General features: G+C 41.2%; 1 protein-coding gene across 1 annotated transcript in view; it reads right to left on the reverse strand.

The window, feature by feature from the left end:
- Nucleotides 1-24,292, reverse strand: part of ZMPSTE24 (zinc metallopeptidase STE24) — a 47,681-nt gene extending 23,389 nt beyond the window's left edge. The window contains exons 1-8 of the mRNA XM_054493193.2: nt 24,198-24,292; nt 22,203-22,236; nt 20,701-21,602; nt 18,110-18,256; nt 11,274-11,360; nt 10,615-10,731; nt 9,023-9,175; nt 7,104-7,245 (exon numbers count right to left, since the gene is read on the reverse strand). Of these exons, the coding sequence (XP_054349168.1) occupies nt 7,104-7,245; nt 9,023-9,175; nt 10,615-10,731; nt 11,274-11,360; nt 18,110-18,256; nt 20,701-20,823 (769 nt within the window). The 5' untranslated portion in view covers nt 20,824-21,602; nt 22,203-22,236; nt 24,198-24,292. The remainder of the gene's footprint in view (nt 1-7,103; nt 7,246-9,022; nt 9,176-10,614; nt 10,732-11,273; nt 11,361-18,109; nt 18,257-20,700; nt 21,603-22,202; nt 22,237-24,197) is intronic.
- Nucleotides 24,293-26,037: the final 1,745 nt, after the last annotated feature.

Here is a 26,037-nt window from a genome sequence, read left to right on the forward strand (position 1 = left end):
TGGTTCCTCTTTTGATTAATAAAGATGTGTTTGAGCCTAGTTATAAGGATTCAAAATTCATGGTCTGAAACTGCAATTACTTTTGCACCAACCTAATAAATATTAACAGAAAAGCATAAGCCCATGCCTATTAGGAAACATACCAAAATGTTGAAATGTTTATCACTAAATTCTAGAATTAGGGATTTTTATTTCCTTTCTTTTCCCAAAGACTTTTAAAATCAGCATACCTACTTCTAAAATTAAAGCAATTTTTATAAAGACTGGAAGAAGACATACCTTTTTTTCTTTTGAGACAGGGTCTCTCTGTTGTCTAGGCTGCAATGCAATGGCATAATCATGGCTCACTGCAGCCTTGACCTCCTGAGCTCAATCAATCCTCCTGCCTCATCCTCCTGAGTAGCTAGGACTATAGACACATACCACCACGCCCGGCTAATTTTTTGTAGAGACAGGGTCTTGCTAAGTTGCTCAGGCTGGTCTCTAACTCCTGGGCTCAAGCAATTCTCCTGCCTTGGCATCCCAAAGTGCTGGGATTACAGGTGTGAATCACCACAGCCGGCCCATACCTAAATTTTTAATAGCAGCTAACAGTACCTGAACTACGGTTGATTTTTATTTTCTTCTTTATGCACTTCTTTGATTTCTAAATGTCCTACAATATGCAGTGAGTTGAGTATAGTGATTAAGAGCATAGACTTTGGGTTCAAATCTTGGCTCTGCCATGTATTAGTTGTGTCAATTTAGAAAACTTTCTTAATTTCTTTAAGCTTTAGTTTCCTATTTATGAAGCAAGGCTAATATCTACCTCATTGGGTTACATTATGGATTACATGAGATATTCTAAGTGAAACAATTAATATGCTGTCTGATCTGTATACTACTACTGTTATTTATATGCTTTTTTCAAAAAAGAAATGATACATTTATTTATCCTAAGAATTTGAAGTCTCTCACAAAAAACATGAATTTTCTATCTACTCATATTTCTAATGAAAAGTACTTGGCAGTATGTTTAGTAGTAAAACTTTGACAAATAGAAGCTATTATTTATTTATTGCATTATTACATTTCTTTTTGGTTTGGTTGCCAGGAAGAGCCAAACATGTTTGTTTATTTTGTCTGTGTTACCCTTTGAAGTCCCATCCTTCTATCTCTATCTTTCCTGATCCTAAATTTTTTTTTTTTTTTTTTTTTTTTTTGAGATGGAGTCTTGCTCTGTTGCCCAGGCTGGCAGTGGTGCGACCTCTGCTCACTGCAGCCTCCGCCTCCCGGGTTCCAGCGATTCTCCTGCCTCAACCTCCTGGGTAGCTGGGATTACATGCACACGCCACCACACCCAGCTAATTTTTGTATTTTTATTAGAGACGGGGTTTCATCATGTTGGCCAGGCTGGTCTCAAACTCCTGACCTCAGGTGATCTGCCTACCTGGGCCTCCCAAAGTGCTAGGATTACAGGTGTGAGCTACCACACCTGGCCGCTAATCCTAAATTTTTAAATTAATTTAAAAATATTTATTAAACACTATCTGAAGTTATTTATGAAAGTTAAGCAGATTGTATGCACACAAATAAAAGTAAATTAATGTCTTACTATCTCCCACCGGTCCAGGTATCTCAAAGTGTGGTCCAAGGAATACGCCAAAATCACCTAGGGGTACTTGTTAGAAGTAGATACTGGAAACACCTACTAAGTCAGAATCTCTGGGAATGAAGCCCAGGAATCTGTCTTTGAACAAACTCTCAAGGGACTTTTATACTTACTAAAGTTTAAGAATCCCTGGCAGGGTGCTGTGGCTCATGCCTGTAATCCCAGCACTTTGGGAGGCCGAGGCAGGTGGATCATGAGGTCAGGAGATTGAGACCATCCTGGCTAACACGGTGAAACTTTGTCTCTACTAAAAAAATACAAAAAATTAGTCGGGCATGGTGGCGGGCGCCTGTAGTCCCAGCTACTCAGGAGGCTGAGGCAGGAGAATGGTGTGAACCCGGGAGGCGGAGCTTGAAGTGAGCCAAGATTGCACCACTGCACTCCAGCCTGGGTGACAGAGCAAGATTCCGTCTCAAAAAAAAAAAAAAAAAAGAATCCCTGTACTGTACTGTAAGCTTTTTATATCGTTGTGCCTGGCATATCGCATACAGTCATGTACCGCATAATGACATTTCGGTCAACAGACGACATATAGGACAGTGGTCTCACAAAATTATAATAAAGCTGAAAAATTTCTATCACCTAGTGACCTCATAGCCACCGTAATGTAGCAGAGCACACTATCTTTTCTATGTTTAGATACACAAATGTTAATCATCATGCTACAACTGCCTACAGTATTCAGTACAGTAACATGCTAGATAGGTTTGTAGTCTAGAAGCAAGAGGCTATACCATACAACCTAGGTGTGCAGTAGGTAACACCATCTAGGTTTGTATGAGTATAATGGTGTTTGCACAACAATGAAAAGCCTAATGACGTATTTCTCAGAACATACTGCCATTATTAAGCGATGCATGACTGTATATTCAATGATGCTTATTTACTGAATGGATTAATGATATCGCTTGAGGTATAAAGTAATGTATTTGAGAACTCCAAAAACCAAAACATTCTACAAAAATGTAAGGCATTGCCATTTTTTGTTTAGAATGCTTCCTCTTAACCTCTTAGCAGCATTTAACATAGCTGACCGCTTTATCCTTAAAACACGATCTTCTCCTGGTTTTTGAGACACCAGTTTCTCCTGGTTTTCTTCCTACCTCAAGGGCCTCTCCTCCTTAGCCTCCTTCCTGGCTGTTTCTCTGCTGACTCTGACCCTGGTCCCCTTCTCTTAAGTGCCCTCATGGATAGCACTGAACACCATCTATGAGTCAGATACTTCTAAATCTGTATTTTTAGCGCTGACCTCTCCCTAAAACTCCAGACTCATACATACAGTTACCTATCTGACATCTCCACAGGGATGTCTATAGACATATTTGTTGTTTGTATTCTTGTGTGTAGTCTTTTTTCTTGTCCAATATTAGAATTTCCTTTCAGAGTTTAGGAAGTGTCACACTACGTGAGAGGCTGCTTCTCATTTGAGAAATCTAAAAGGCCAGATATTTGTTTCCCCAGCACGCCGAGCAGCTAGCCCCATGCCCTGGCTCAGTCAATCAGATGCGCCCCTTAGGGACTCTGAATAGTTAGCTAATTACATAAAAAAGCAAAGCAGTGAGGAATTAATTCTACAGGTGCTAGTGGCTGAATCCAGTGTTCTGAAGTAGCCACAGCAGTGTCCTCACCAGACAGGTTCTGCAATATGATTATAAGTTCCTAGCCTTCCTATGTAACAGCCCATTTTCTGAGCTTCGTAAACTTAATTTTCCTGTGGATTTTGTGAGATATCAAACGTTGTTTTTTTTTTTTTTTTTTTTGAGACAGGGTCTCACTCTGTTGCCCAGGCTGGAGTGTAGTGGCGCGATCTCGGCTCACTGCAACCTCCACCTCCCAGATTCAAGTGATCCTCCTGCCTCAGCCTCCCCAGTAGCTGGAACTACAGGTACGCACCACCATGCCCGGCTAATTTTTGTATTTTTAGTAGAGACGGGGTTTCACCATGTTGGCCAGGGTGGTCTCGAACTCTTGACCTCAGGTAATCCACTGCCTCAGCCTCTCAAAGTGCTGGGATTACAGGCATGAGCCACCACGCCTGGCCAAATACTGTTGGGTTTTTTTTGGTTTTTTTTTTGAGACAGAGTCTTGCTTTGTCGCCCAGGCTGGAGTGCAGTGGCACGATCCTGACTCACTGCAACCTCTGCCTCCTGGGTTCAAGCAATTCTTCTGCCTCAGTCTCCCAAGTAGCTGGGACTACAGGCGCCCGCCACCACACCCGACTAATTTTTTTTTTTTTTTTTTTGTATTTTTAGTAGAGACAGGGTTTCACCATGTTGGCCAGGCTTGTCTCGAACTTCTGACCTCAAGTGATCCACCCACCTCGGCCTCCCCAAGTGCTGGGATTACAAGCATAAGCCACTGCGCCTGGTCCAAATATTGCTTCAATAAGCAGTTTTTCTGCTTAAATCAGCCACAGTTGGTTTTTACTGCTTGCAGAACTCTAATACAATGTTTAATAGGTTCCTCAATATGTAATATAGCCATTAGAAGTCTTAATTCCCCACAAACCTACTCTTCTCCCATTTTTTTCCATCTCAGTAAACTACCATATATCCAACTGCTCAGGTCAAAAGTCCTAGGCCATTATCTTTGATGTCACTCTTTCCCTTATTCTCCCAATGCAATCAATTAGAAAATTCAATCAACTCTACCCCTAAAACTTGTCCCAAATGTATCCACTTCTCTCCATTAATTACTATTATCCTAGTCTAAGCTACCATTATGTCCTACCTAGACTCCTGCCTCTCTCTACAACATATTCTCCATACAGTAGCCCAGGATATTTTAAAAATACAAAGCAGATCATGTCACTTTCCTGTCTAAGCCTTCAATGGCTCTTCCTATTGAACTCAAAATCCAAACTCCTTACCCTGACTTACAAAGGCCTATGTGGTCTGATTCTTGCCTATGTCTCAGATTTCATCTCCTAACACTTTCCTGCTATGGTGCAGCCACATTGGACTTCTTCATGGTCCTTGAACAACTTCCCATTGACGTCAAATGGGCAGCTCTTCCCTTTAGGTCTCAGCTCAATCTGATGACCCAATCTACAGTATCAACTTATCAGACCAAACTAGTTTAATTCGCTGCACAGCACTTGCTATCTGATAATATTTTGAGAGCAAGATTCTTGGCTTTTCACTACAATCTCCCTACCAATTTACAAATATGTAATGTGTGTTGTTATTGTCAGCAACAACATTCATTCATTCAAAATATTTTTGAGACTTGTTATTATTGTTAACAACAATAAAAACACACATTATAGATGAGTAAACTGCTGTTTGGCAAAGCTAAGTTGCGCAAAGTCACACAAGTAGTTTGTCTCAAACTCCTGACCTCCCACCTCAGCCTCCCCAGTAGATGGGATTACAGGCTGGAGCCACCAAGCCCAGCACTGGTAATCTGTGATAGAGCTATGATTCAAATCCAAGCCTTTTGACCCTGAAGCCTGACGTCTGAAATGCTGCCCCCAACCTACTCAAATCTTGACTTCCCATTAACACCCAGCTCAGGTCATAACCTTCCATAAAGCCTTCCCTGACTATTTTATCTAAAATGAAAATAGCTCTCATACTCTGGATGTTGTAGGGGGAAAAAAAAAAGATAAAAAGAAAATAGCACCGATATATTTCACATATTGTATTGACTACCTCCACTGTCATAGCATTAACTATTATTTCACGTTATCTGATTATAACTTAAGGGATCAGCAACTTAGGTTGCTCCTTCAGTAAAAGCAGCTTAGAGACTATTCTGTTGTAATGATTAATGATTAACTTTCTAGTTTAATATTACCTAAAAAAAAAGAGTAGTTATTTCAGAGGCTAACGAAGTAAGTATGAACTGGCTTATTCTACCATTTCTCCACAGACTTTTCAGCTCCTCCAATTGTGCCTTTAGTTGGGCTGTATATCCTCAGGAGCCACTAAATGTCTGACATATATACATACATATATATATTTTTTGAGACAGAATTTGGCTCTTGTTGCCCAGGCTAGAGTGCAATGGCTTGCTCTTGGCTCACCACAACCTCCGCCTCTGGGTTCAAGCGATTCTCCTGCCTCAGACTCCTGAGTATCTGGGATTACAGGCATGCACCACCATGCCCGGCTAACTTTTTGTATTTTTAGTAAAGACAGGGTTTCACCATGTTGGCCAGGCTGGTCTCGAACGCCTGACCTCAGGTGATCTGCCTGCCTTGGCCTCCCAAAGTGCTGGGATTATAGGCGTCAGCCACTGCACCCAGCCAGATGTCTGAAATTTCTATGTTCTTCCAGTTGCTGTTGATTCATTCTTTTCAGTTGTGACCATCTCTGTTCTCCTCTAACCCTGTGATTGCTTCTGCTTCTATTCCTTCATCTAACACAGCTGCTTCTCACTGGTAATATTTTATTTTAGAGCAGGGATCAGCAAACTGTAGCTCACAGGCCAAATCCAATCTGCCATTTATTTTCATAAAGTTTTATTGAAACACAGCCACACTCATTTGTTTAGTATTGTCTATGGCTGCTTTTGCGCTATAATAGTAGCACTGAATAGCTGCAACAGAGAACAAGTGGCCCACAAAGCTAAAATATTTACTATCTAGCCCTTTACAAAAAACATTTGTGAAACCATAGCTTAGAGGAAACATAACTGAAACCCAGAAGGGTGAAGTTACTTGTCCAAGATCCTATAACTGGTAAGTGGCAGGGACAGAACTATTACATTCATTTATATGGACTTTATAAATTCTGAAAGTCACAGAACCTTACAACAGTTTCTCTCTACATCTCCGTAGGCTTCTTAGAGACTTTAATAAGTCAACTACCAAAGTCTCAAAGAAAGTAATAGACTGGGTGTTAATGGGAAGTCAAGATTTGAGTAATGGTCCAGAGACCACTTAAATCTCAAAAGTAATCATCAAAAAAGCAGAGTATAACAAATCTGCAGTACTCAGTGGTACTGCAGTCTTTGGTAATCAATCTTCAGGTGAGTCCTCCGGAACACTGGATATTTTGTTGGAGGAGACAAGCCAATAACACTGGCTTTGTTTAAGAGCCTCCAAACTAATACTAAACAGAATTTGACTATTCAAGAGTCCAACTTAACTACCTAAAAGAACTAGGCAGATAACAGAAGTGAATAAATCAGTCTAATATATAACATAATATAACAGAGAGTGAAAAAGCCTTGGCCCAAAAATTTAAAACAATACTGTAAAACCAAACAAACATAGCTGCAGACAAGAGCAGGATTGGGCATCAAGCCACCAGTTTCTATCCCTGGCCTATGTTATCAATTTCTGTAAATCTTAAAAAGCCAAAAGGTAAACTCCTAGCCTTTAAATAACAAATTTTAAAAAGAAAAAAACAAAAACTGATTTATTCTTTTATTAAAATTTTAAGAATAAAGTATCAAATAAAACAAACCACTTGGATAAAACTTTCTTATCCCCAGGTAGCCTTACCTTCCACAACATACACCTTTGTCAAAGGAAAATCAATACTCTTTGCCATTACTTCAATTTCTTCTTTAAGCTTTCCCTCAGGCAGAGGTGTGAATTTGTCAAATAAAGGGGCAATATAATCAGCATAGATTGTGACAAGAACCTGAAAAGTAAATGTCAGAATAACATATGAACATGTTCTTAAAGAAAAACCATTCTTTATTATACAGATTAAATTATATTAAAACAATTATGTTGACCTCAAACTTGAGAACAAGGAACTTACCTGCTCTGGTATTCCCAGGCCCAAATAGTACCAGATAGTAAGAGCATAATATCTATCTGATGAATTAAATTGAAATGAGTAGTCTGATAACAGAGTAAACTTATGAATTTTATTTTAAAGGATAATGCTACTAACAGTGATTAAAATCTCTAGGTGGTAATAAGTATAGTCCTTTCAAAACTATCTTGGGGATTTCTGATGCTTCATGAGTCAATCATAACACGCAGTTCTGCCTTTTAGCCTAATCACAATAGACCTGAAGTCTTTCCTAAAAAAGAATTAGTAGGACTTGATTGTGTGCTGTTACTTGGTTGGCTTATCAGCTAAAATTAATTACCTGTAGTTCATAATTGTACATTGTGGTTGAAATAGCACTTCCTTAAGCATTTTTAGAGCATTTTCTCTGCTCTTTTTCCTCTTACTTTAATTTGCCATACAATAGATACCTGTAAATCCAACTAGCGCCCATTTTCTGATCTTGATCCCATCAATGGAAAATGAAACAATGAGCATTACGTAATTCAGACTAAAATAAACCTCAGCTGGGGCATGGTGTCACACACCTGTAGTCCCAGCTACTCAGGAGGCCGAGGCAGGAGGACTGCTTGAGCCTAGGAGCTCAAAGCTGTAGTGCACTATGATCATGCCTGTGAAACAGCCACTCTACTCCAGCCTGGGCAACACAGGGAGGCCCTATCTCTAAAATAAGATAAAATAAAATAAAATAAAATAAACCTCATCAATGGAGTTGAAGAGCTGACAGATGATAATTTCTGGGTGCACTGAACAGACCACTTTGGGTTTTTAAAAAATTATTATTTGTAGAGACAGAGTCTCACTGTGTTACTCAGGCTGGTCTTAAACTCTTGGGCTTAAGCAATCCTCCCACCTTGGCTTCCCAAAGTGCCGGGATGACAGGCATAAGCCACTGTGCCTGGCCCTGAACAGACCATTTTGACTGTGTTGTAGTGTTTGTGTTGTGAAGCACTTGAGAGTATGGAAAGAGAAGAGGAATAGGAGATGTGAGGGAGGGAAAAATCAGGGGGAAAAGAGTGAGAGGGAAAAGGAAAGGAGAAGAAGAGAGGCAGGAATAGGTGGCAGTTGGGGAGAAAAGGGAAGACAAAGGAGAAGGAAAGGAAGAAGAATGGGTAAAAGATAGAAGGGGAAGGGGAAGTAGATGGGGCAAAGAAGGGAGAGAGTGTCTAACGGGGAAGGGAAAGGCAAGGGAAGGGAAGCAGAAGAAAGCCGGTTAAGTATATGCTTTCTTTCTCTTGTCCCTCTTAAATCTCATTTCTCTTCAAAATAACCATGATTTTAGGCAATGGAGGTCAATCAGGAGTCATTAAATTATCACACTTAGTCATTCTGGTGGCAACTCACAAATGCACAACCCAAAACTGCCTGACAACTGAATCATTAAAAGTGACTAACAACTAGTTTCTATGACCTGAAGAGTTAGCATAAGGAGAAGGAAATTTATGGTCAGTCAACACTCCTGTTTCTACAATCAAAAGCAGAAACCAAGGGGGAAATGTATATAAGCACCTATTTATATTTCAGCTGCTTCTTAAGAACTGTTTACATGCCAATGATGATTACAGTAATCTCACCAAGGAACTTTTGTAAAAGAAAATGAAATAAAGATTTTACTCACCAGAGACACAACTAATGTGAACAGCCAGGCATAAATAAAAAAATAGTCACCCCCAATTTTAATAATGTAAAGTAGAAGTGAAGACACAGGCAACAAAATACACTGAGTCACAACAAATTTCTTGATTGCATCTTTCATGAAGAATCCCAAAGTCTGCAAAAAGAAAAAGAAAACATTACCACAACAAACTGAGAAACTGGTTCTGCTTTTTAAAATAACTGATAAATACAAAGGATACATTATTAAAGCAATTTTTAAAATTAACATGCAGTGAAACTATATTATATGACATTAGGCAGCTTAAGACAATGGGTAAATGTCTTGCATTTTACAGCTGAAAATTCATTTAAACATTATTAACTGAGGACGAGTGCAGTGGCTCACGACTGTAATTCCAGCACTTTGGGAGGCCTAGATGGGAGGATTGCTTGAGCCCAGTAGTTCCAGACCAGCCTGGGCAACATAGTGAGACCCTGTCACTACTAAAAATAACAACAAAAAAATTAACCCAGTGTAGTATAATTCACCTATAGTCCCAGATACTAGGCAGGCTGAGGTGGGAGGATTGCTTGAGTCTGGAAGGTCGTGGCTACAGTGAGCCATGATCCTGCCACTGCACTCCAGCCTAGGTGACAGAATGAGACCCTGTTGCAAACAAACAAATGATTATTAGTAGCTGAAAAACAATAGACATTAGTGCTAAAGGAGTTTATAACATAAATTTCTTTTCTTTTTTTAAGAGACAGGGTCTGGCTCTGTTGCCCAGGTTGGAGTACAGTGGCATAATGATGGCTCACCATAGCCTCAACCTCCTGGGCTCAAGCAATCCTCCTGCTTTAGCCTCCCAAGCAGCTGGGACTACAGGTGCATGCCACCACAACTGGCTAACTTTTAGAATTTTTTTGTAGAGATGAAGTCTCACTATACTACCCAAGCTGGTCTTGAGCTCCTGAACTCAAGTGATCCTCCTGCCTTAGCCTCCCAAAGTGTTGGTATTACAGGCGTGAGCCACTGTACCCAGTCAAGACTTTCTTTCTTTTTTGTTTTTTGAGACGGAGTCTCACTCTGTCACCCAGGCTGGAGTGCAGTGGCGAGATCTCAGCTCACTGCAAGCTCTGAGAATGGGTTCACGCCATTCTCCTGCCTCAGCCTCTCGAGTAGCTGGGACTACAGGCGCCCACCACCAAGCCCGGCTAATTTTTTGTATTTTCGGTAGAGACAGGGTTTCATGGTGTTAGCCAGGATGGCCTCAATCTCCTGACCTCGGGATCCACCTGCCTCAGCCTCCTAAAGCGCCGGGATTGCAGGCATGAGCCACCGTGCCCGGCCTTAAGTATTTTTTTTTTTTTAAATCAATGTTGACCAGGTTGGCCTCGAACATGTAGCCTCGCCTCCCTGAGTGCCAGGGCAACCAGCCTGAGCCACCGCAGCCCCCAAGATTTTCAGCTATGATCTTTACCATATCTGTAGTTCCCTTTTTTCTCAATTCATACTCTGAAATAGTAAATTATGTTTAAATTATAAACAGTACAGGATAAAAGCACAGAAGTTTTTCCACATTTAAAAGAGAACATTTGTATTCTTTATTATACCTGTTGATTGAAACCATGTTTTTCTTCTATCACAAAAGTATTATAAAGACTCCATGGCAAACCAGTCAATGCACTGAAAAGTGTAGCCAACAGCAGAAACACCAGGGACTGAGTGATCTAAGCAAAAGCAAAAACAAAAATCCAGTTTTTATGAACTACTAGCAAACAAATGAAAAAGTATTTGCTGAGCACTTACTTACTACATCCCAAGCAATATGCTTGATTCTATGGATAACACAAGGTCTGAAACATCATCCCTGCCTTCAAAAAAATTTACTTTTGAGAGAAGTAAATGAGAAACAAAACAATTCCTTTTTTATTACACAGGCACTCTATGAAAGGTACCTTAAATCATATAGACAAATCCCTAAGATAAAGAGCCTGGATTCTTGGCTTACCACATGGAAGAAAGTCACCTGATAACTAAAAATACTCACACTGGACTATTACGTGATTGAGAAATAAACCATTGCAAATAAGCCTGTGATATTCTGGGATTTGTTATTGTAACTAATGTTATGCCAATACAGCATGGGTAACCAAGGACTATGCAGAGAGGCAAATCTTAACATTGGCAGAAGCCAAAAAATTAACTTTAGTAGAAAGCCTGCCAAGCTAAAAGAAATACCATGACAAATATATGCTAATGAATCACATACCTCATATTCTGGTCCAAAGCCAGCATAACCACAGAACCGTCCAGAAAGTCTCCAGAGATAAGGTATTCCTCCAAAGAGAAGAATAAGCTATAAAACAAAGCATACGTTGATCACAGTTGAACAGTACTAGAAACTATCATATGAGAAAGCATGGTATAAAGAAAGAAAGGACAAAATAATCATCTCTCTATTAAAAAAACAAAAGAGGCCAGTACGGTGGCTCATGCCTGTAATCCCAGCACTTTGGGAGACTCAGACAGAAGCATCGCTTGAGGCCAGGAATTCAAAACCAGCCTGGGCAACAAGGTGAGTTGAGACCCCGTCTCTACAAAAAATTTAAAAATTAGCTGGGCCTGATAGTGCGTACCTGTAGACCCAGCTACTTGGGGGACTGAGGTGAGAGGATTGCCTGAGCCTGGGAAGTCAAGGCTCCAGTGAGCCGTGATTGTGACACTGCACTCCAGCAAGGCAATAAAGTGAGACCCTGTCTCAAATAAAATAAAATAAAATAAAATAACAAAATAAAATAACTTTTTAAAAAATAGACCTATTTCACATTTAGCATAAATTATGCACTTAGATGAGTACTAACCATTGAGATACTAAATTTAGGTGGTTAAAATAACATTTTTGTCTGTATACTATATATGGATGAATTGTATATGAATTGTATGGTACATGAATTATCTCAATAAAGCTGTTCTAAAACAAAACAAAAAAAAAACTTTTGTCAAAAGACCACAACAAAATCACAAACTAAACTTAGAAAGGTTAAACAGCCGGGTGTGGTAGCATATGCCTGTAATCCCAGCACTTTGGGAGGCCAAGGCAGGCAGATTGCTTGTGCTCAGGAATTCGAGACCAGCCTGGACAACACGGTGAAACCTGTCTCTACAAGAAATACAAAAATGAGCCAATTATGGTGGCACGATTCTGTGGTCCCAGCTACTTGGGGGAGCTGAGGTAGGAGGATTGCTTGAGCCTGGGAGGTCGAGGCTGCAGTGGGCCATGATCGTGCCTGCACTCCAGCCTGGGTAACAGAATGAGACCCTGTCTCAAAAAAAAAAAACAAAAAACAAAAAAACAAAAAAAAAAACCTCATTCGAAATCCAACAGCTAATGAGTGATAGAAATGGAATTTGAACCACATTAATATGGCTCCATAATTGTCTTTTCTGTGAAAGAAAATAGTCCTTTTCCATCAGGACAAAGCACAGAAGTGGTGAGTCATGTCCACTTACTAAACTGGGGAACAGAATGGGCTTATCTGTGTCTTTGCTGGGTCAGGAAGAGGTGAGGTAGGGGCCAGGCTTTCACAGAAGGCTCTTCCTCAGCACCACCCTTTGTCTTGGTCTTGGGCAGATAAAGTGAACACAGACATTCACTAAATAACCAGGACATTAGGAGATAGGAAGCAGCTCAAAATTTGAAAAGAATGCATGTTTAAGAAATTCTACCGCCCAAAACACATACAACTTCGTGGAACTCATTTGTCAAGAGGAATCAATTTGTTTTTTCTCTCTATAGGACAGCAGCTTAGGAACACAATGATCAATCACATTCCTTGAATAGAAGCACAATATTCCCACTGGTTCAGACATAGTTCCTCATGGTTTGAGGGGTTTTGGTACTATCATATTTCATGGGTACCCTTCCAACCTAATTCCCATTTTCATATATGTATCTACAAATAATATAGTGATTTATGTATGCTTTTAAAGAATGTATATAAATGACATCGTATTGTACTTATCAGTCTACAATTTGCTTTCTGTACTCTAAATTTTCTTAGATCCATCCATGGTGGACTTCAACTTTATTTGGTATTATCAGGATATTTCCTAAAGTGTTTATAACAAATTACACTCCCATCAGCAGTACTCCAGTGTTTCTGTTTTCCCACAATCTCACCCACACTTTAAACTATCCATCTTTTAGACTGTTACCAGTACATTGGATTGGTTTAATATCATGGGTCTCAAATATGGTCTCTGGACAGCAGCAACAGCATCTGGGAATTTCTTAGAAATGCAAAGTCTCAGGCCCTACCCCAGATGTACCAAATCAGAAGGTGGAAGTGGGGCCCAGCAGTTTCTAGGTAAACCTGATATACACTAAAGTTTGAAAATCATTGCTTTAATAAATTGTTTTCTTTTTTTAAGAGACAGAGTCTCACTCTGTCACTCAGGCTGGGGAGCAGTGTTATGATCATAGTTTACTGAATTTTTGAACTCCTGGGTTCAAAGGATCTTTCCATGTCAGCCCCCCAAGTAGCCAGGACTGTATGCACCACCATACTTGGCTAATTTTAATTTTTTTACAGATAGGGTCTCGCTATGTTGCCCAGGCTGGCCTCAAGCAATCCTCTCACTGTGGCCTCCCAAAGTGCTGGGATTACAGGCGTGAGCTACTGCACTCAGCCCCAATAAATTGCTTTTCAAAAGGCTCCCCTAACACTATCTCCAGGTATTTCCACTTTACTACAACTAATTCAATCTTAGACATAAACCTTGTTTTCCCAAAAGACACGCTTTGGTACCACTGTCTGACATATGCTCTAGTTGTTGATCTAATTGACCTGGGATGGTATTTCTTTCAGCCAATTCCCAATACTAATAAATAATGTATAATTAAGGATTTATAATGCTTTTAGTAAAGGCTACAGCAACTATTATTAAAAGTCCAGTATTTAAATAAGCATCAAGGGTAGTTTTAATATGAATTCTGAATGATCTATAAATGCATTTGAAAATTGATACTGCAAACCTTGTTTAGTTTCTTTTGGGGACTGAAAAACAAAGCATGGTGAACTGTACAATGTCTCTACGTTGACAATTTCACTAAGCATGCTCCCAGGGTTGTTCTATGGCAAAATTAATGATCCCAGAAAAAATAATTCCAGTGCTTTGACATATATTATTTCACTACATTCCTTTTTTTTTTTTTTGAGACAGGATCTCACTCTGTCACCAGGTGGGGGTACAGCGGTGTGATCACAGCTCACTGCAGCCTCGATCTCCTGGGCTCCAGCAACCCTCCCACCTCAGCCTCCAAGTAGCTGGAACTGCAGGTGCACATCACCACACTCAGTTGATTTTTTAAAATTTTTTTTGCAAAGATGGGGTATCACTATGTTTCCCAGGCTGATCTCAAACTCCTGGGCTGAAGTGATCCTCCCACCTGAGCCTCTTGAAGTGCTATGATTGCAGGATTGAGTCATCATGCCTGGCTTCACTACTACAGTCTTGAAAAACAGGCAGGGAAAAGGGTATAATCATCTCTATTTAATAGATGAGGCAACTGAAACTCTTTAACTGAAAGGTTACTTTAACTGAGAGGTTAAAGTAACTTGTCCAAAGAAACCCAATGACTAAGTAATTCCTATGCATTGAGCTTCATTTATACTATCTCACTCACTTAGTCCCTGCCACAAACCATACAAGGTATGGCTTAACATCCACACACTTCTCATTTTATTTTTATTTATTTTTGAGATGGAGTCTCACTCTGTCACCCAGGCTGGAGTGCAGTGTTGCAATCTCAGCTCACTGCAGCCTCCACCTCCGGGTTCAAGCAATTCTCGTGTCTCAGCCTCCTGAGTAGCTGGGATTACAGGCACGTGCCAACACGCCAGGCTAATTTTTGTATTTTTAGTAGAGACAGGGTTTCGCCATGTTGGTCAGGCTGGTCTCAAACTCCTGACCTCAGATAATCTGCCCCCACCTCGGCCTCTCAAAGTGCTGGGATTACAGGCGTGAGCCACCGTACCCAGCCCACTTCTCATTTTAAAGATGAGAAAACTTAGGCTCAAGAAGGTGAAACTGCTCATATAGAAACATGCAAAAATTAGAGAAGCAACAATTTAAACTTTTCAACCCTGACCTACTCTGCTCCCCAGCCATTCCATTTCTTCAGTGGGCCCTTTATTGATATCTGTGAGATATTAGAGAAAGTGTCTCAGAGAGGCTGGACATTTTCTGTCTGGGTGCAGTGTCGTATTTATGTGAACAGTGGCAACCACAACTGGCCACACAATGATTCTGTTTAGGTTCCCTCAGGTAGAAAGTACTATGGCAAAAAATAAATAAATAAATAAGTCGAAGCTAATCTTCTCACTTGATCTCTGTGACCAAAACATACAAACCTGTTAATTCTAATCAACACAAAATAGAAACTAATGAACTTGTTTCCAAACAAAACAAGGTTTCAAAGTTACCCAAAATATTCTTCCTGCCAAGTGTAAATGCAGCCAGAAAATCCCCAGAGATAAATTTAGCACATTCATGTTGCAGTCTTTAGAGTTTCAAGAATGGTTTTTTCAATGTCATTTTAAAGACTCAGCAGAACAGAGTTTGAAACCCAGTTATCCTACTTATTAGCATGTCCCTTGGCAATTAAACATGCAAGCCCTTTAATTTATCCAAGCCTTTGCTTCCTCATTCATAAAAAGGGAATAATAATGCCTATCCTTTCTACTTCACTGTTGTAAACATCAAACAATAAATATAAAAATATGTATGCAGTGAAAATCATGACAACTATTAACTATTACTGTTCCCAACCTTAGCCCTTCAGTACTGCTTCTAGTTTGAGCCACAGTACATTACAAAGCTCTCACTTTATATAAGTATTCTCCGTATTTCTGTCATCTCCTAGAACAAAGAGCCATTCCTATGGTCACCAACCATAATTATCAAGCTACTGTCTATCTGTCCTGGCACTATTTACCAGGGACAACCAAGGAGACTGAAAATGCTTTTCCTATTATTTTACTATGGCCCTGTAGCAGGTAAAGTCAAAGGACTTCCAAGAAGCAAACATCAGAAAGAGAATAGTGTCTACCTCATTTAATTGCCTTGTCATTATTAAACAGAGAATTCAGACCTTTCAGAGATGAAGAAAATATGGGAGCTATTAATCAGTATAGAACAAGAACTCTGAGTATTACTTCTTCAGGTAGTGTTGTAAGTTGTTCAACAATTCTCTGGAACTGGTGAAACAGAAGGGGAAATGTCAGTTGACAAAACAGCAAAACTCAGCTGTCAGACATCGATTGCAGAAAGAAGAGGCAAATACACTTACCAAGCAACGGCGGGAAAACACGCAAAATATTAAATGAAGTTTGGAAGCAGCTAGTTTTTGGGGAGAATAATACATTTAAGATCTTGGATATGTTTAATGTATTTTTTAAAGTTACTATAATTCTTTTTTGAGCTCCCTTTAGTCTTTTTTGGACCAAGGCCATTATATAAATACATAAGTAAACTCTCTTTCATCTATTTAAAAAAAAAAAAAAAAGAATAGTGTCTAAATTAACCACTTCTACTTCCATCTGTCTCTGAAGGATGATTTCCTACTTGTGACCTGTCCCTAACAGAAGAAATGCTCAGATAAATTAACTAAAGCCAAGTCATTATTGAAAAGATTACTTAATAGCAATAGCCGTGTATCCTCAAAGCCAATGAGATTTTGTTTTCCAAATCATTTATTAATTTTTCTAAATACCAAAATTTAACTCTTCTAGAAGCATTGCCATTTTCCATCACCTTGAAGAAATAAGTGCAGTTTCTAATAATTTGGATCTAACCACACTAGTCTTATTATTCCATACTTGTTAAGAAAAATTTTGTGATAAGCTAGACAATTCTGTCATTTATCACAGCTACATAAAGCCAGTTTCTTTAACTCATGAAACAATGATGGTAGCTGATCATAATTCTTTTAAATTTAGGAATCTTTCTCTTAGTGGTACCAGTGGATCTAAAAGTTCTAGAGAAATGATGATGATGATGATCAGGATGATAAAAATAAAAGTGGCAGGGTACAGTGGCTCATGACTGTAATCCCAGCACTTTGGGAGGCTGAGGCAGGCAGATCACGAGGTCAAGAGATCGAGACCATCCTGGCTAACATGGTGAAACCCCATCTCTACTAAAAATACAAAAAATTAGCCAGATGTGGTGACACGCGCCTGTAGTCCCAGCTACTCAGGAGCCTAAGGCAGGAGAATCACTTGAACCCGGGAGGCGGAGGTTGCAGTGAGCCAAGACTGTGCCACTGCACTCCAGCCTGGGCGACAGAGCAAGACACTGCTCAAAAACAAAAACAAAACAAAACAAAAAAAGCAACAAAAAAACCCCACATTATTTCATTCAATAAATAGGAACTACATGCTGATTACATGCCAGGCACTAGGTATAAAATGATGAACAAGACTTAACTATTTCTTTAAGGAACTACCAGTCTGCCAATTAAACAGTCAAATCAGGCCAGGTACAGTGGCTCATGCCTGTAATCCCACCACTCTGAGAGGGTGTGGTGGCATGCAACTATAGTCCCAGCTACTAGGGAGGCTGAGGTGGGAGGATCATTTGCGCCTAGGAAGCAGAGGTTGCAGTGAGCCAAGATCACGCCACCGTACTTCAGCCTGGGTGACAGAGCGAGACTGTGCCAGAAGAAAAAAAAAAAAATCCAGGCAAATTCAACATAATGAGATAAGTACTCTGACAGGAATAATGATAGGATGCTACCCTATCCACATTCGTCAGGCAGGGAGTTTCAAATGGTTGCTTAGAAGACATGACATCTCAGCTGGATCCTAATGGAAGAGGATCTTTTTCCTACCTGGCTTCAGGATAATAGTTCCCATATTCTATAGTTTTCAACTGACTAAGCAGTTATGTTTCTGTCTTTTTAGCTCCACAGCCGTTACTATCAATAACAAAGGTTAAGAAAGCATTCTGGGACTTTTAAGTGTGGTACCCTCTTTTGTGTTACAAAAATATCAAAATGAAAACAACCAGACAGACTGTCTCTCCAAGAAGTAAATTACTCACAGTGCCTTCAATTTCTGAATAGAGTCCTGACCAGAAGCTGAAAGTGCTTTTATCCAGTTGATAGAGTCGAGATTTCTCAAATGTTTCAGAATCCATGATCTGTCCTAACTCCGGTGGTACATGAGTTGTTGTTTTATATATCCTTCTCTGAAATATTTTAAAGAAAACACTTTAGTGAAAACAGTCGATTGTTTATTACAAGTCATTTATGATCAAACATTGAATGGTTTATAGCTTGCCACTTATATTTGTTGAATTTGCTTTATACCTACACAAATATTGCACTTGATCAAGTACATGAAACGACTGATGCAGGAAAATAAAAGCAGAACAAGAGAACCTGAGGCGACCTGACTGGTAAAACTATAATCAGGGTTGTCATCACACTTTAGTTTGTATATGTAAACCAAAGTTGTAACATCACAACTTTGTTACATGTACTACTCATTCTGGGTATTACATACCTCCTATAATACGGAAAACAAATTCATGGAAAGGAGAAGCACACATGCTAACCGTGAGTATGAACAGATACTGAGGCTGCTCATTAAATTTGGTCCTAAATGCCAGAAACTTGAGGAGCACCACATGGAAACATATCAGGTCTGTGAGAAAAGATCAACTTTCAGCCGGGCACAGTGGGTCACGCCTGTAATCCCAGCAGTTTGGAAGACAGGGGCAGAAGGATTCCTTGAGCCCAGGAGTTCAAGACTGGCCTGAGCAATGTGGTGAAATCCCGTCTCTACAAAAAATACAAAAATTAGCAGAGTGTGGTGGTGTGCACCTGTGGTCCCAGCTATTTGGGAGGCTGAGGTGGGAGGATCACTTGAGCCTGGAAGGCAGAGGTTGCAGTAAGTCTGTATTGTGCCGCAGCACTACACCCTGGGTGACAGAGACTCTATCTCTTTAAAAAAAAAAAAAAAAAAAAAAAAAAAGGAGAAAGATCAACTTTCTCATTATACTAAATTATAAAAGGTAAGGGTAATTTCAGTCCAGGAAATGTAATACAGAGAATGGATACCAAATAAAATAATGGGCCACTACAACATGCTTTCCCTATATATTGTTGTGTGCCAATAAAAGCTGAGGGGAGGTCGAGCACGGTGGCTCACGCCTGTAATCCCAGCCCTTTGGGAGGTGGAGGCGGCAGGATGACTTGAGTCCAGGAACTCCAGACCACCCCGGGTAACATCTCTACAAAAAAATAAAAAAATTAGCCAGGCACAGTGATCTGCACCTGTGGTCCTAGCAACTCAGAAGGCTGAGGTGGAGGTGGAGGGGTCGTTTGAGCCCACGAGTTCGAGGCTGCCTTGAGCTATGATGATGCTACTGTGCTCCAGCCTGGGTGGCAGAGTAAGCCCCTGTCTCTAAATACAATAAATAGTCTATCCTGGCCAAGATGGTGAAACCCCGTCTCTACTAAAAATACAAAAATTAGCTGGGCATGCTGGCACGTGCCTGTAATCCTAGCTACTCAGGATGCTGAGGCAGGAGAATCACTTGAACATCCCTCCCTCTGCACGCTGCTGGCAGTGTCACAGACACACTCGTCCCCTTGCAGACTCTCCCTAGTCCCTCCTAGTTTCTTGCAGTGAGCCGAGATCACGCCACTGTACTCCAGCCTGGTGACAGAACTAGACTCTAAAATTAAATAAATAAATAAAGATTAAAAATAAATGAACAAAAGTTCAGATCTCTAATCCATGGTTATCTCAGGTAAATTGTTAACTTTCACTTTCTATTTTACCATTTTAATATTTTAAACTAAAATAATGTTGATTTTATGAAAAACGAGAAATATATTTTATTTAATTTTATTTATTGATTTATTTTGAGATTGAGTTTCACTCTTGTCACCCAGGCTGGAGTGCAGTGGCACAATCTCAGCTCACTGCAACCTCCACCTCCTGGGTTCAAGTGATTCTCCTGCCTCAGCCTCCCAAGTAGCTGGGACTACAGGTGCGCGCCACCACACCCGGCTAATTTCTCCATTTTTAGTAGAGATGGGTTTTCGCCACGTTGGTCAGGCTGGTCTCGAACTCCTGACCCCAGGTGATCCGCCCGCCTCGGCCTCCCAAAGTGCTGGGATTACAGGCATGAAGACACCACGCCCGGCCCGATAAGTTTTTGTTTTTGTTTTTTCAAGCAGAAACAATGTATGCAGTTTAAGGAGAAACAAGAGTGCAAGTTCTTGGAAGGACTGCAAAATCCTATGGTTAGGCATGATTACATAAATGTCATGAGGAAGTTGGGTGTCTAAATCCTTTTAAAGGCTTATTCCAAAGATAAAGGAGGCCAAGTCTGGGCCCAAGGATCCCAAGGAAGCTGCAGGGAGGGCACAAGAGCCCAGGCCTTCCTCCAGGGCCTAACGGGATTGGGTCCCATGATAACGTTACAGAAAACTTCCTTGACGCACCAAGACCCCCCTCAATGCCACAGTCCGCCATCGGGCCAAGTTACGAGACTCAGCAGGGACCACAGAGACGAGACTGGCGCGGGGACCGGAGCAATCAAGAGTCTCAGGGTCGAAGCCAAGGCTAGTCCAGGGCTGGCCGGGTATGGGGGTCAGGTTGGACCCTGTCTAGGCTCACCTGCCGCTGTGCTAGGAAGGTCTCCCAAAGATACACTGTCCAGGAGAAGAGCAGCACGGCCCCGAAGATACGCTTCTCGGCCGGCATCTCCCACAAAGCGTCCAGCGATGCCCACATCCCCATGGCCACCCGGTTCCGCCGGCTCCTTCAACGTGCACCTGTGCCACACCGACACTCGTCCCCTCAGAGCGTCCCCGCGGTGTCACAGCAATATCCGTTCTTTCCGAGGGCCCCTACGCCGATACCCGCCCCCATCCCTCCCTCTGCCCGCTGCTGGCAGTGTCACAGACACACTCTTCCCCTTGCAGACTCCCCCTAGTCCCTCCTAGTTTCTACAGGAAAAGCCCCAGCCCCACCTTCCTCACTTCCGGCCCAAAGAGGGCATGGACCCAGATGCCTAGTTCCGGGCCCGGCTGAGCTGTGTTGCATCAACATTCTTCCCCCACGTCGTGACGCTGGGTTCCGGCCTAGGGTTCTGGTTTTCTTCCTGGGTTAGTGAACGCGGCGAAGACCTCCTCTTTCTAATTTCCAGAGCCGCAGTTCCATCCTCTGGGTCAGCGGCTTACCCTGACTGGGCTGCGGTATCTGCCCTCCTTCCCCCAACAAGGCGACAGGTAGTCGGGGCTGGGGCCGGAACTGAGTGGGCCGCGGCTCCCGCCTGAGGTGGCTAGGAAGGACTGGACAGCAGCCGACTTCCCAGGCTCTAAAAATCGTGCCTCTGAGTTAGAGCTACCTCAAAAGCAAGACCAGGCATTAGAAATGGAGTCTTTTGGCCAATATTGGGGTGTTCGGAATTCAAGCGTATGAGAGAGTGGACGGTAGCGTTGAGAATTTTCATTTGAAGATCTCGTCTCAACCACCCCAAGTGTAGTCAGAGAAGGCGTTTTCCTTGCGAGAGTGCCCTGGAACAAAGCAAGGATAGCGTGCGTTAGACATACCTGAAATGAAAGCGTCTTACTTTATCTAGGTACATATTTGCATCAGTAAGGCGCAATGCCATTTCTCTCTTGGAATTCAGAAGTGAAATATGGTGACTGGGACGCCTGTACATTGCTTTGACTTAAAAATTGAAGTCAATTATTCTGACCGAAAGTTAATCTGATGATTAATTGGTTAAACATACTATCGTTGCTAATTAGCATAATTATTATTTACAATAAAGTGAGCTAAATAGCTACAACTAAAATATATTTAAATTACTGTGATATTGTGATGCTAAAGATGTGTTGAAATTAATATCTTGAATTTCTCAACCCTGCCTAAATGCCTCTGAGAGTAATTAGTATAATTAAAAGTCACTAGAGAAAGTGAATGACTCTAATAACAGGATAACAAATTCTTTTCAAGTCAGATGGTTTCCAGTTCTTTGCTTTCAACAAAATTAATGGTGGCCCATGAATTGTCAGCTGATGAAGGAACACTATTTGGTTTTTGGCATGCGACTCAGAAAGAAACCAAACGATTGATTGACATGCTTACAACAAAACTACTAGCATTCTCACCTATTTATGTAAAACCATTTCTCAGCACTTGTATCTGTGAAAACAACAGAATTGAAAATGAACCCTGTTAATCTACCAGTAGGAACTATTCATCCAGATAAATGAATTAATTGGTAGGTCAGCCCCATCTATCTCACTAAGAGATGTGTTCCCAATAGAATTTCACCTTTTATAACTGTGTATTATCAATATTTGCAATCGTGTCATTTTGATCCATTATATACTAAAGATTATTGTGATGATTACTCACTTCAGAAGAATTCCAGCATAGAGCCATAAAGTTACGCAAAATTTTTTTAAGGTTTACTACATATGTCATATTTTTATTGCAAAGAAGTGATCAATAAAAGTTGTTCAAAGTATTACATTTGAATAACATTTTTTGTTAGAGTACAATCTAAATATGTTAGAGATAATAAAAGAACAATGTTGAAGAGCTCATTAGTGTATGTTTTAATGGATAATGGTGTTATTCAGGTGTTATGTAGATTCTCTTGAATACATTATAAAGAGTGATTTAACAGTTTTTAAAATTCTTTTATCCTGAAAAGTTGCAATGACTTAACAGTTTTATCTTAAAATGTCAGTATTTACAATTTGCAAGAATTTACATCCATTGCAACTATTTGAATTTATGATGGAACCAGTTAGATACCAACTTAAATATATGAGGGGTAAACACTTTTTCAAAATTTTCTCTCCCTCAGGCCATCATTGCTATGCCCTCTTCACTCTTGACTTCAGCTGTCTGTGAGTCCAAAGCCTCACAGGAGCTTCTACCACCCAAGCTTTGTGGCTAAGGGCACAGGTTAAGAGTCAAGCTGCTTGATTGCCAGCCACGGCTGCACCACGTATTAGCAAGTTCTTTGTCTGTGCATCAGATCCCCCTCAGTAAAATGAGAATAACATAGCATGTACTTACTTTCTCGTATTGTTAGGATCAAATGAGAAAATTCACATAAAGCTCCTAGCAATGTAGATGGCCCTGATTGCCCAATAAAGGTTAGCTACTGCTTGGGAGAGGGGCATCATAGCATTGATCTGTCACCATGTGTCTGAAGAGATAGGAGAGTAGGAGGCCGAGGTGTCAGAAAGCCAAGACTGACTGGAATTCATTCATTCAATAAATACTGAATGTCTGTGAAATGCCAGACGCATCTCCAGGTGCCAGGGATATAGCAGTGAACCAAAGCCCCTCTCCTGGAGCTTACATTCTTAGCTGGGGTGGATGCAGTGTTTCATAAATAATAAGCAAATATTCAATAGTAAAAGTGGAAGTGGTGATAAGTGCTATGAAGAAAAAGCAGCAAAAAGGCAATACAACATGTTGGTGTGAGGGGTGCTGCTTTACATAAGTTGGTCAAGGAAGCCTTCTCAGATTAACTGGCATTTGAGTCCCCTCAAAAAAGTAAGAGAAGAGGCTGTGTGGATATCTGAGGAAACTGCCAATCAGAGTGAAGAGCAAGTGCAAAGGCCCTGAGATTGGCCAATGCTTATCATATCTGAGGAATGGCAAGAGGCTGTGGAAAGAGTAAGGAAGAGGGGGAGTGCAGATCCATGCCATCATGCAGTCTTTTAGTTAAAAGACTTTTACTTAGAATGAAAGAATAAGCCATTGCAGGATTTTGAGCAGAGCATTGCAGAGTTTTGAGCAGACAATCCTTCTCACTACAACGTGGAGAATAAATTTAATGGAGACTGGAAGGAGGGAGTGCAGTTAGGAGGCCATTTCAAGAATCCAGGTGATTTAGCAGTTGCCAAGGATATCAGAAAAAAAGAAAAAAGAATCCAGGTGAGAGATGGTAGTGCAGACTAATGTGGTGGCAGTGGAGAACTAGTGAATTATGGAAAGTGAATAATCACTTGTTTCTCTTTTCAGAAAGACAGTACTAATAGAAGGGCTGGCCTGTATGGAGTCTAAAAATGGGAACCTCAAAACAGGCTGTTGGCAGGATTTTGCTAAAGGAGAAAGACTGGCAGGGTGTGCTGGCTCACATCTGTAATCTCAGTTCTTTGGGAGGCCAAGGTGGGATAATTGCTTGAGTGCAGGAGTTCGAGACCAGCCTAGGCAACACAGTGAGACTTCATCTCTATAAAAATAAATAAAGGAAAATGACTGAATTTGAAGGATAAAGATTATTATCCCTAAAGTGATAGACATTGCTGTAGGGTAGTCCATCTACCCTGTCTAACCTAAATGATAGAGTTGCTCTCAAGCTTTTTCCCTATCTTGCCTTGATTCTCTGCTTACCAAGCATTCAAGGTCCCTTAATTGAAACTCTGGCCATAAGTGCTCCAGCCTCAAGAAAAGAATGATCCCCCTTGGCTGGGCGCAGTGGCTCACTCTTGTAATCCTAGCATTTTGGGAGGCCGAGGTGGGTGGATCACTTGAGGCCAGGAGTTTGAAACCAGCCTGGCCAACATGGCAAAACCCCATCTCTACTAAAAATACAAAAAAAAAAAAAAAAAAAAACAACCAGGCATGGTGGTGGACGCGTATAATCCGGAGGCTGAGGCAGGAGAATCGCTTGAACCCGGGAGGGGGAGGTTGCAGTGAGCGGAGATCACGCCACTGCACTCCAGCCTGGGTACCTTACAAGAGCAGCTGTTACTTCTTTTGCATCTAGCTCATTCTACTTCCTAGCTCATACGTTCTGTCTCTCATATAGGCTACTAATTCTATGTTACTCCCTGTTAAAAAAGAACAAAAACAAAAACCCTATAATGGTCCATTTATGATACTATAAAGCCCAACGTATATATGGTATATATGGTATGACCTTCAAGGTCCTTCATTACCTGACATCAATCTACTCTTCAAAACCCTTCTTTTTTGGCCAGGCGTGGTGGCTCACGGCTGTAATCCCAGCACTTTGGAAGGCCGAGGCGGGTGGATCACGAGGTCAGGAGATCAAGACCATCCTGGCTAACACGGTAAAACCCTGTCTCTACTAAAAATACAAAAAATTAGCCAGGTGTGGTGGCGGGTGCCTGTAGTCCCAGCTACTTGGGAGGCTGAGGCAGGAGAATGGCGTGAACCCGGGAGGCGGAGGTTGCAGTGAGACGAGATTGCGCCACCGCACTCCAGCCTGGGCAATAGAGCGAGACTCCGTCTCAAAAAAAAAATATATATATATATCCTTCTGGGCCGGGTGCAGTGGCTCATGCCTGTAATCCCAGCACTTTGGCAGGCCAAGGCGGGTGGATCACCTGAGGTCTGGAGTTCCAGACCAGCCGAGCCAACATGGTGAAACCCCATTTCTACTAAAAATACAAAAAGTTAGCCAGGCATGGTGGCAGGTGCCTATAATCCCAGCTACTCGGGAGGCTGAGGCAGGAGAATCGCTTGAACCCGGGAGGCAGAGGTTGCAGTGAGCTGAGATCACACCACTGCACTGCAGCCTGGGCAACAAGAGCGAAACTCTGTCTCAAAAAATAATAAAAATAAAAATATACTTCCATGATGATCCTGCTCAGGAATATTATCTTCCATTTCTTTGACTGCCTGTGTAATCATTTATGGGACACCTCAATGTCACTTCCTTTGCAAAGCCTTTCCTGGCCCCACCCTGTATTCACCCACCTGTTTTTGCATTTAGTGCACGATACAGTGAAGTCTCATCCAGGGGTGGCATTTTAACTCCAGTGGATCAGGCAGAAATTACAAATGGTCAAGATTACCCTTCCCTTAGGAAGATGCCACTTTGGAGACTGCTATTTTTTTTTTTAAAGACAGGGTCTCACTCTGCCATCCAGGCTGCTTGCTGCAGCAATCTCCTAGGCTCAAGTGACCCTCCTGCTTCAGCCCCCTGAGTATCTGGGACTGCAGGTGTGC

The sequence above is a fragment of the Pongo pygmaeus genome, chromosome 1 (assembly GCF_028885625.2).
Source record: "Pongo pygmaeus isolate AG05252 chromosome 1, NHGRI_mPonPyg2-v2.0_pri, whole genome shotgun sequence".
NCBI classification, from domain to species: Eukaryota; Metazoa; Chordata; class Mammalia; order Primates; family Hominidae; genus Pongo; species Pongo pygmaeus.